At 37.2% G+C, this 10729-nt stretch overlaps 1 protein-coding gene across 1 annotated transcript in view; it reads left to right on the top strand.

Annotated features, from left to right (window-relative positions):
• LOC106879325 (kinesin-like protein KIF22) overlaps positions 1 to 3388 on the top strand; it is a 30743-nt gene extending 27355 nt beyond the window's left edge. The window contains exons 17-18 of the mRNA XM_052973167.1: positions 743 to 781; positions 2891 to 3388. Of these exons, the coding sequence (XP_052829127.1) occupies positions 743 to 781; positions 2891 to 2899 (48 nt within the window). The 3' untranslated portion in view covers positions 2900 to 3388. The remainder of the gene's footprint in view (positions 1 to 742; positions 782 to 2890) is intronic.
• The last annotated feature ends 7341 nt before the right edge of the window (positions 3389 to 10729 follow it).

Here is a 10729-nt window from a genome sequence, read left to right as displayed (position 1 = left end):
TTACAGAGTTAGATTTATCAAGGTCTTCAACGGAAAATCCTTCGAATTCTGACTCGCTGCTTGACAGAATAAAATTCGTATCCATTTTTTTGTCAGGATTACAAATTTTGAAAACACAACAGGAACAAATTTGGAAAAAAATCTCCCAAAATTCACAAAATTAAAAAAACACATTGATCGTCGTACAAAACTATAGCTGAACTGTTTACACAAATAATCACGTGTTTTCACGAATGTACTAACGAGATTTGCTCAGATATTCTCATTTAAATATGAATAGGTGATTACGGGCGGTTTTGGGCGGCTTGGTCACATGAACCAAAATTTTTTTCGGGCGGCTTTGGGCGGTTTGGTAACGAAAGGGTTAAGCTCTTTTTACCTAGCAGAAAGCCACCTACCTCAGTCCAGCACCCCACCACTCACTTGAGGGTCTTGGAAACCTCATTAGTGCTGTGCTGCATAAAAAGCACCCAGTACATTAGTTGGCCTTAGGAAAGGTATCCAGATGTGGAAAAAAGAAATGCCAAAATAGGGTAGATCTTGGTGCAGTCCTATGGCTTGCCAATTCTTGTCGAACTCTCTGATCCATACCAGCATGGAAAATAGGCATTGAATGATGGCATGTGATTATATTTTTTTCCTACTTTTCAGACTATGTAACTTTAGATTTCTTAAAATATATGTTACACCTGGCAATATTTGAAATACAGCATTTACTTTTTCTCCTTTTAATGTTTTTCAGAGAAATTTTTTGCACTTTGACGAAGAAAATATGGACTCTGTCAGTATAAACCTTCTGTAATGTTCACACTAGACATTTTTTTTTTTTTTTTTTTTTTTTTTTTTTTTTTTTGCATTGTTGATAAAAGCAGACGGATTTTGTTAATGTCTGCTCTTTATATTACATTCAACTATTTATCCAGCAACAAACTGCATTCAACTTTACGAAATGTTTATGCATTCTACATAATTATTACCAGCCATTAGTTACTGTTATATATATATATTATGTATTTGCTATTAAGAAAAAAAAAAACTCATTATCATTAACGTTTTTCTTAAAAGTATAACCAGTTACTATTATCAATATAACCAGACACTATGCTAAAATATAACCATTGGCTATGTTATCTTATAACCGGTGCCGACATTAACTAATAACCAGTGGTGTTTATTATTATTGTCAGGGGCAGGGGATTAACAGAATTGTAAGGTGTCAAGCTGGCAGAAACATTAGACAAAATACTGCTAAGTACTTTGCCTGGTGTGCTGTGTTTATGTTCAGGCTCGATAAAGTACCAGTTGCATACTGGGGACGATCTAATCGGCTGCCCCCCCTCCCCTCCAAATTTCGGACCTTCTACCTATAGTAGAAAAGGATTACATGCGATGAAGAAAATGATAGTATTTCTTCCAGTTCTTTTGTTAGGTCAACTTTGCCTTTCATCCACCAGGGTTGATAAAATACCAGTCTTGTACTGGGGTCGATGTTGTTGACTGGATTCCTGTGGCTCAAATTGCTGGCAATGTGCCTAAATTTAGAAATTTTATTAATGGTTTTAATTAAGGAAGAATTGTTAGCATCTCTGACAAAATGCTTAACAGCTATCATCCTTTTGCATTCCCGAGTTCAAACTCCACTGAGGTCAACTTTATCTATAATATCAACCCTGAAAGGATGAAAGGCAAAGTACCAGTCAGTGTGGGCAATGTAATCAAATAACTCCTTCCCTCCAAATTTCTGGCTTCATGCCTATAGATGAAATAATTATTAAGGTGACGAGCTGGCTGAATTGTAAGCATGCCAGGGAAAATACTTAGCAGCATTTTATTTGTCCTTATGTTCTGAGTTCAAATTCTGTTTGGGGTTGGCCTTTCCTTTCATCCTTGAGCTTGATGTAATTGAGTAACACCTACCCCCAAAATTTCAGGCCTTGTGCCTCTAGTAGAAAATATTGGTGGCAAGCTGGTAGAATGCTTAGCATTCTTTCTCTTATGTTCATAGTTAAAATGCCGACTTTACCTTTTGTTCTTATAATTACCGCAGTACACTGGGGTAATTGTAAAGACAAAAGGTAAAGTCAGCATTACCCCAGTACACTTGGGTAATTATAACTGACTTACCCCATCCCGATATTGCTGGCCTTGTGCCAAAATTTGAAACCATTATTATACAGCAACTATATTAAAATATCACCAGTGGTTATTACCATCCTCATAACTAGCAACCTATTCAAATATATCTCCAGTTATTATCAATATATGTTACATCAAAATATAACCATTGACTGTTATCTTAAAACTGCTCCCTAACAATCAGTTATGGTGGAAGCTATTAAGGCAGGAGATGGGCAGAGTTATTAAAGGGTTGGATGAAATACCTTGTGGTATTTAGTTTCTCCTCTTTGTTCTGTTCAAATCCTGTTGAGGTCAACTTTGACTTTCATCCCTCCAAAGTCACTGATATACCAATCAACACTTCGGGTTAATGGTATTGTGTAATCCCCACCCCTTATAATTGCTGGACCAGTGCCAAAAGTTGAAACCTTTGGTATTAAGGTGGAGAGTTGGCGGGAACATCAGCATTTTGTCTGTTCTGAGTTCAAATTTCACCTATGTCCACTTTATCTTTCATTCGTTTGGGGGTGGGGTCAATAGAATAAGTACCAGCTGAGCACTGGGGTCAGTGTAATTGACTTACCCAACTCCCCTGAAATTGCTAGCTGTGTGCCTTAATTTGAAACCATATTGATATTAGCATGGTATGAGTGATGGAGTGGCAAAGTTGATAGCAGATCGGACAAAATATTTTTGGATATTTTTTGTTGCATATGCTTACTTTCTGAGTTCAAATACTACTCAATACTTTTTTTTTTTCTCATTCTTCCAGGGTTGTTAAAATACAATACCAACCAAATATCAAGTATTGATATAGCTGAACATACAAAACTAAAGTTTGGTGTCTTGTATTTACTATATTTCTCTGAGTTGTACCCCTAATTTAGGGTACCTTCATACAAAGTTTGAACTTTGCTCTGTATAAGTTGCACCCCAGTTCTTAGTTAACAATCATGCATAAAATAGTGCAACCAGGAGCAGGTACAGTATGTAAAATATCCAGTTGCTTTCAGTGTTTTTTTATTATTGAAATATTTTATAAATCTTAGAATAATTTAATGAATAAAGAATCCGTTTTAAGGTTTAGATATAGCAATGTTTAACAATCTATGGATGGTTAATAATCTGATAATGCTTGAATAATCTAATGCTGTTTGGATGAAGAATCTTTGTTTGAACAGTTTGACATTTTAACAATGATCTACACAAGCAAATTCAGCCAGAACTATTTTAAGTTTATTTTATTAAAATCTATGTTCAAAATTGTCAATTTTAATTCTCTTTATTTTTCTGTTTATTTCGTTCATTCCATTTTCAAAGTCTCATCTCTTGAAAAGTTTGCGTTACTTTCATTATCCTAATCATTTGATGTCCATTTTTCATGCTGGCATGGGTTGGAGAACTGCATCAGGTTTCATTCTGATTTGACATGGTTTCTACAGCTGGATGCCCTTCCAACCACTCCCAGCTTGTTGTGGGTGCCTTTTATGTTCCATGACTATGATTCCACTTGGCTTGGCCTTGTTTCCTCTTTTCCATGGCCAATTCAGTGCTGCTGCTATTGCTTATGTAAAGAATGTTGGTCCTGAGCATCAGTTGATGTCTTGTCACTGTGTTAGTCGGCTAGTCTCTTGCAAGGATTCAGGTTAGGGCTTAGTTTCAGGGTAAATTCTTTTTTCAAGAGAAAATTGTCTCTATAGAATACATTGAAGACGTCAGTATGTTTGAGCCATAGGAAAAATGGCACAAAAAATTGGTTACTAAAATATATTCTGTTGTAAAGTTATGTGCACATAAATTGTGTACTAGAAATATATAAACACAAGTAAAAATATATAGATATAAATACATTAAGAATATATATAGAACATACTATATATGGTCCTACATACAATAAAAATGAAGTTAAAATTATATACATAGAATGGGTGGAGTGTAGAGAATATTGTAAATCCATATAGGGGTTTATAGTTTGTTAAAATCCGATGGTGGTCTTTTCCAAGGGCATAGTGGTGCCGAGATATAGTAGTTCTATTAATTTAATATCACCGCCTCCTCCTTCAGGGAATTTTCCTACCGGTAAGGCTGCATTTGTCATGCACTATGTTGGAATTCAATGCTGATAATCTTTACAAAGAGATATATTTATTATGGTAGGTGGGTGTTAGATATGTAATTATTAAAAAAATCTTTTTATATAGTAGTGGGAAGGTAGAATATGTTAATATTGAGATAATGCTATTAATAATGTTAGAGGTGAAAGGTTGGAGGAGATGACATGATCCAAGTTTTTATACTGCGGATTTAATGGAATTAATTTGTGTAGTTATGAACAGTTAACCAAATATCTGAGGGTTGAATAATACCTGTATCTACAAGAGAAGACGACCTCCGGAAACCTGTGTAACATTGAAGAATTATGCATACGCAGAATGGTTCAGGGTTCCCTAATGCAGATATATATATTTATATATGTATGTAGAAGAGGACAACAGATGCTGAGGCATAACAAGCATCTTAAGTTGTATATTTTATATTTTTCTAAAAGTAGTTGAGGTCTTACAGCTGTTTCGGGGATATCCCAAGTGATAGGCGTGTATGCTTGAATATGGGGTATTCTGTCATCAGACGCAATTAGAGAACATATAAAATATCTAGACATGCAAAATTCGCAGATAAGCGATGAAATGGAAGAGAGTAATGGAAACTGAAAGAACCCAAGTGTGTGTGTGTGTGTTTGTTACTGTCGCTTTGGTTTTGACACCACACGATAGTTGTGAACGAGTGTCCCTGTTGTGCGAATGGTGTCCTTCATATCCAATATTCTGTGAAAACCTGTCTTGTCATGGGGAAAAATTGTTTTGGAAATGCCTGACATTGGTAACAGGAAAGGTATCTGACTGTAGAAAATTTCTCTCGACCAATTCTGCCCAGTCCACAAGCATGGGAAATTGGAGGTTAAAACCGCCAGTGATTAAGGTTGATGGCTCTTTTCTAGCACTGCATCTTGTCTCTTGTGGCTGTGAGTTTATCTCTGTTGTGTGGTTCAGCAACCTGATATTAATATTCACCATCCTTAATCTTTCTCTTTTAAAGCCTGTTTCTGCCTGGCACTTCTTCACCCAACTCTCATTTTCATGTGCATAGCATGTCTGAAAACAGTGTTCTCTCTTGTGAACTTGCTGATTCCTCTTGTTCATTTTTTTTTTTTTTTTGTCTCATCACTCACACTCCATCATTCATGGATGCAAGTATTACACATGTAGCATTCTCTCATCTTTGTTCAATCTCTGCACAACTTCTGCATTTAGTACCTATGTCTTCCTTCTATGCAATATTGCATTTTGTGCACACATCATGCTTTCTACCCATCACTGAGAAAGGTAAAGTTTTTACTGCTAACTAAATAGCCTTCTGAACATTTCAAATCTGTCCTTACTTTGGCTATCATATTTTTGTTTCACCTTCATTACTGAATCGGTTGCCTGGGTAACAGAAGCTGTCAATGTCTAGGTATGTGAAGGAATTCATTTTATAGATGCTTTTACTGCTGATGGTTTTTCTGCTATATTAAATGCCCTTTCATCCTGCTTGTTATCTAATTACACCTTTTGTGTGACTACGGTTTACATTGAGTACACCCTGGGGTATTGTTGCTTTTTTTTCTGCATGCTAAGCATGGATACAACCTAAATGGTTGTAAAGTCTCATCTTCTTTCCTACTAGCTGAAACCTTTTCTTTGTTTTCCTTTTAATTGCTGCTTATTATTGAAAGCCTGCATCCTGTATTACATAAGTTCTTTTTCAGCTGAATGTATGTGTAGTGGATGTGATGTTGAGGCATTTGTGTAGTTTTCACTATCAGGAAAAACAGGTGACCTCTGTTGAGAGAGCCATGAACTTATTGTTGCATTCAATTCCTGGCTGTGTTGTTTCCCAGATGAACACAGAGGGCTGCATTTGTGCGTAAATTTCCTAACGTACAGTGGTACCAACACATTGGTGGCGAATGATGTGGTTCACTAGGACTTCTCGATTGTGTACCAAATTGAGATTGACTGTTAGATTGACATGCGGAAGGGATACCAAGTGACAGAACTTGAATTTGTTGCACCAGGGCCTGTATTTGCATTGCCTGCTGCATCATCAAGGAATGGAATTGGGAAATCCCTGAAGGATGGAAGGAAAGCATTGATTGAAGGAATGGCTGGCATCACAGTAGCTAATGTGAATGAATTTACCTCAGATATTAAAAAAAAAAATTGTTTTAAGTTTTTTAAATGAGGGCAGATGCTAGAGAAAAGGCTGTTCGAAAATTTCGTCTGGGAGGATGTTCTCCCGCAATCAGCTTCATTCTCTGTAGGAGTTGTCGGCTTTTTGTCTCTCAATTCTTCAGATATCAGGAACTGGTGGAGGCACATTCGTTTGAAACAAAACAGTTGCTGTTAAAAAAAAATGTTAAAGCAAGACAAAAGCACAAATGCTAGACATGGTGTTCAAAGTGCTTTCCATGAGCAGCTGCACAACATAGTCTTGCCAACTTCCAGTTGCCCTTTGGATTACTTCAAGCGGGTTATTGCTCCAAGCTTCCATCAGTGTCTGATCTCTCTTTTGGAATTCAAGATGATTTAACAGTATATCTCGCATGGTGAAATCCACGACATTAAGATCTGGACTTTCTGATGGCCGTTTGTTAGGTTCAATGGAGTCAGGAGTATTGGCTGTGAGCCAGGCATGAGGGTTTTTGGCTGTATGGGCCTTTGTTCCATCTTGTTGCCTTGCCCCGTTCATCTCCTCTCATTACTTGTATCTTTATCGTAATATTTATGGTGGGTTTTTTTTCTTTGAAGCTGTGGCTTTGATTTTTAGCAAGTAGTATTTATACCCTACTTAAATTACATATATATATATATAAGTTCAAAAGAACAACAAAGTGAGGACGTGATATGGATAGTCTTGTTGGACGCTCGGGAAAGGAAAGAGAGTGTATGACGTTTCGGGCGTAGCCCTTCGTCGGAAAGTTCGGAGAATGGAAAAACGGAGAAAGAGGAAAATGGTACCGATGCCCACGAGGTTACATTGTGAAAAGACCGGAAGAGGAGGTGGTGGGAGAAAAGTTCTTTCTAAGACAGGAGAGTGAAAAAGGGAGATGAATATCTGTGTGTGCGCGCGAGTCTGCGAGTGTGTGTGTGTGTGTATGACGTAGTGGAAGGAATTAGTAGCAGGAATGGTTAGTGGATGCTTATAGACAGTGTTAGGTGGCAGGTCAACAGGCGTTTTTTTGAGTATGTGTGTTTGTGTGGGGTTGTAGGTGTTGGGTAAGTGCACGTGTGTGTGTATGTGTATATGTGCGTTGCTGTGTACGTGTGTGTGCGTGCGATTGTCGTTTTATGGTATGCTTTGACAGAGCTAGCAAGCCAGAAGGCTGCACCAGGCTCCAATCTGATCCAGCAAAGTTTCTGCAGCAGGATGCCCCTTTGAACGCCAACCACTACGAGTGTGTAGCAGGCGCCCTTTACGTGCCAGCGGCACGGGAGTTAGTCAGGTGGCACTGACAATGACCACATTTGAATGGTACTTTTTACGTGCCACTGGCCTCGACCCACAATGTTGACTCCTAATGCGTTGAACAAGGCTACTAAGATCGTCTATGTGATGCGAACAGTGTCATAGACACAAGAGAGATGAAATTCAGTAAATTATGAACCTTTTCGATATCAAACTTTGTTTCAACCCTTGAGCATTTAAACTGGCCATGTCCGGCCCAAATACCTGTTTTATGTTCTAACCAACCAGATCCTGTCCCACCTACACTTCAATGCCATTATAAAATATATTATCGCATGATGAAAATTTTAAAGCTACGAGATAATGCATGATTAATTAAAAGCAATTTGAATGACCATTTGACAGAATAATTAGAATGTTAAAGGGTTAAAGTGAACTAAATTTAAGCCTTCTGTCAGAAGTTTCATGTTAATTTAAGTTCCATATACCATCTTAATAATGGCAGATATTTTACTCTATTTTTCATTGTTTTCTAAATTAATCAAAACACTGGCTGTGTATTGCAACAGAAATATCGGAACAAAGAGAACAAAATTGTAAGAATCTAGGAAGAGTTTATTCAATCCTACTAATTAGAAATGAAACAAAAAGATAAAACATATGTGTGTGTGTGTATATATATCCCCAGTAATCTACCTTTTGGGTCCTTGTCGCCTTCAGTATCTTCCCGTCTTTCACGTTATGGCTGTCATCAGCCATTCTTCTTTCAATTCGGGTGGCACCTTACCCACTCGTACCTTGGCCACACGTTTGCCACAGTACGAAGGCAAGAGAGCCCATTCGTCTGTCCTTATTGCCTATGTGGAGTGCTTTATTGCTTCCTCCTCTGTTGTGAAGTGCACTTCCACAGTGGTGTATCTTCTCCCTCTCATAATATATGTAGTGAATCTTTTTATATTCTTCACACATTCTTCTATGGCCTGTGTTGGTGCTGTTTCTATCTTTCTCGTGGCTGCCTTCATGGGCTTGAATATAACTCTTCTTTTTGTCACGTTGGCTGATAGCTCTTCTGGCGGTGTCATCTTCAAAATGTTTCCTTCCTTTGTGATTGAGTCTCACTCTCCTTCGTCTTTCTAGGCTTCACTTTTATCTTGTGGACCCCCAACTCACGCGTGACTACTCCTTTGCCCGTTGCGGCTGCATAACTTGGGCCTGCCTCCGGCTCCTCCATTTTCCCACAATGAGAAACAAAGCAATTAACAATTCAACAACGGCAACAATCCAAACAACAATTCAGTTTACAATGGCAACAATTAAACATAAATTCACGCAAGAAACGACAATAACACCACTTATCGAAGATTCCTTGTTGACTGTAGTATTATTACCCATGAAGCATAGAATTTATACGATGTGTGTCGTGTGACAAAATGGTATTCCTTCGTGAATACAAATATTACACTTACTATGTAGAATTAAAATATGTAAATCACTTGACAATAAGAGAGAAGAATGTACTAAATTAATAAAATGACGAAGTATAATAGAAATGAAATCAATCAAAGGTATGCTATTTAGTGGAATAAAATTTATTAAAGTTTAAGTGATAGGAGCTAATGTAATAAGTGTCTAAGGTACGTAATTTATACTATATTATGAGGAATAGTAATATTTCAGTGAACTTGTACGTCTCTGAGTAGTTTATTTTTATTCGAACTATGTATTATTCACAAACCTACACGACTAACTAAAAGTAAAAATTTGAAAATAATTTGTATGAACATTATCTAAACTTATATAAAAAGTTTGTGTCTACATTTAATTTTTGCGTTCATCTTGGGAATTTATTGATTTTTTTTTTATTATTAGTAAATAGTATCTCCTTAAACTTGTTAGTGCATAAAGAGCAGAATTTACTACCTATTCGATAAGATTTTGCCTTACAAGCTATTTCCCACTTTAAATTGTACTTAATTCCTTTCGATTTTAGGTCCCATATGTATTTACTAAGGCCAGTGGAATTAAATTTCTATTCTTAAAAGAATGCATATGTTGAGCCACTCATGATTTGATTTTGTTAGATTGAGCCGATGTAAACCGTGTTTAGACTATATCATTAAGGGTTACTACACATTGTTATAACACATTCTCTAAATTACATTTATTGTTAAATTTGCATTTGGTTTTATCTCTGCATGTACAGTTAGTTATGTGCTGGTCTTTTTTATTACTATTACTTTTATTGGGAGTGTTGCTTAATTTATTATTGTAAGGGGGGAGAATGTTATGTATTCTGATAAGATAATGAAGTGTGAGAACTTACCCTATATTTTCCGAAGGTGGCGAGATAAGCGTTTGTCAATGACCGTTTGGCAGAAATGAAATAATGTTGGTATAGATAACCAAATATATATACAGGAAGTTAGCATAGTACTAGACAGGTAACCTCGTTCACTTCCTCTTAAAAGGGGGAGTGGGGAAGACAGCGGGAGCTTGGCGTGAATAGAATCAGAACGAGAGACGGAGCTGCATATGAGTCGGACCGTTCACTACCTACCTTGAAACCATTGAGACTGGACATAATCTCAATTGTCTAGGTAAATACAGCTGATGAAGACTGATCAAATTTACGTTGTGAAACGTATTTGAAGAGTCAGAAACCAGTCCTGCATTATCCGATTCTCTGTTGTACATTTATTTAATGTTCTTCCTAGTATGTTCTTGGGGTAGTTGTTTCTTACTATCTACTCCAATTATGAAGAAAAGAGAGGATGAAACCAATAAACTGTCTACAGTCTGTCTACCCTATGTGAAAGGCCTCTCCGAAAAGATATGCGGCCCATATGACATCAGGGCAGTATTCAAGAGCAATACAACACTTCGCAAATATCTCCGGGTAAAACCACCAACAGAAGAGAATATGACCAAAAACTGCGTGTACTCCATCCCATGCAGCTGTGGTAGGTTATACAAAGGCGAAACATGCCGCCCCCTCAAAATAAGGGTAGAAGAACATCGCAAAGCTGTGACACGAGGAGATATCGATAAATCGGGTATAGCTGATCATATATGGAAAAATGGAAACCACCTCCCCCTGTGGGAT

Source organism: Octopus bimaculoides, chromosome 1, assembly GCF_001194135.2.
Source record: "Octopus bimaculoides isolate UCB-OBI-ISO-001 chromosome 1, ASM119413v2, whole genome shotgun sequence".
Classification (NCBI taxonomy): domain Eukaryota; kingdom Metazoa; phylum Mollusca; class Cephalopoda; order Octopoda; family Octopodidae; genus Octopus; species Octopus bimaculoides.
The sequence above is the reverse complement of the archived record's forward strand: the minus strand, read 5'-3'. Positions and strand labels throughout refer to the sequence as shown.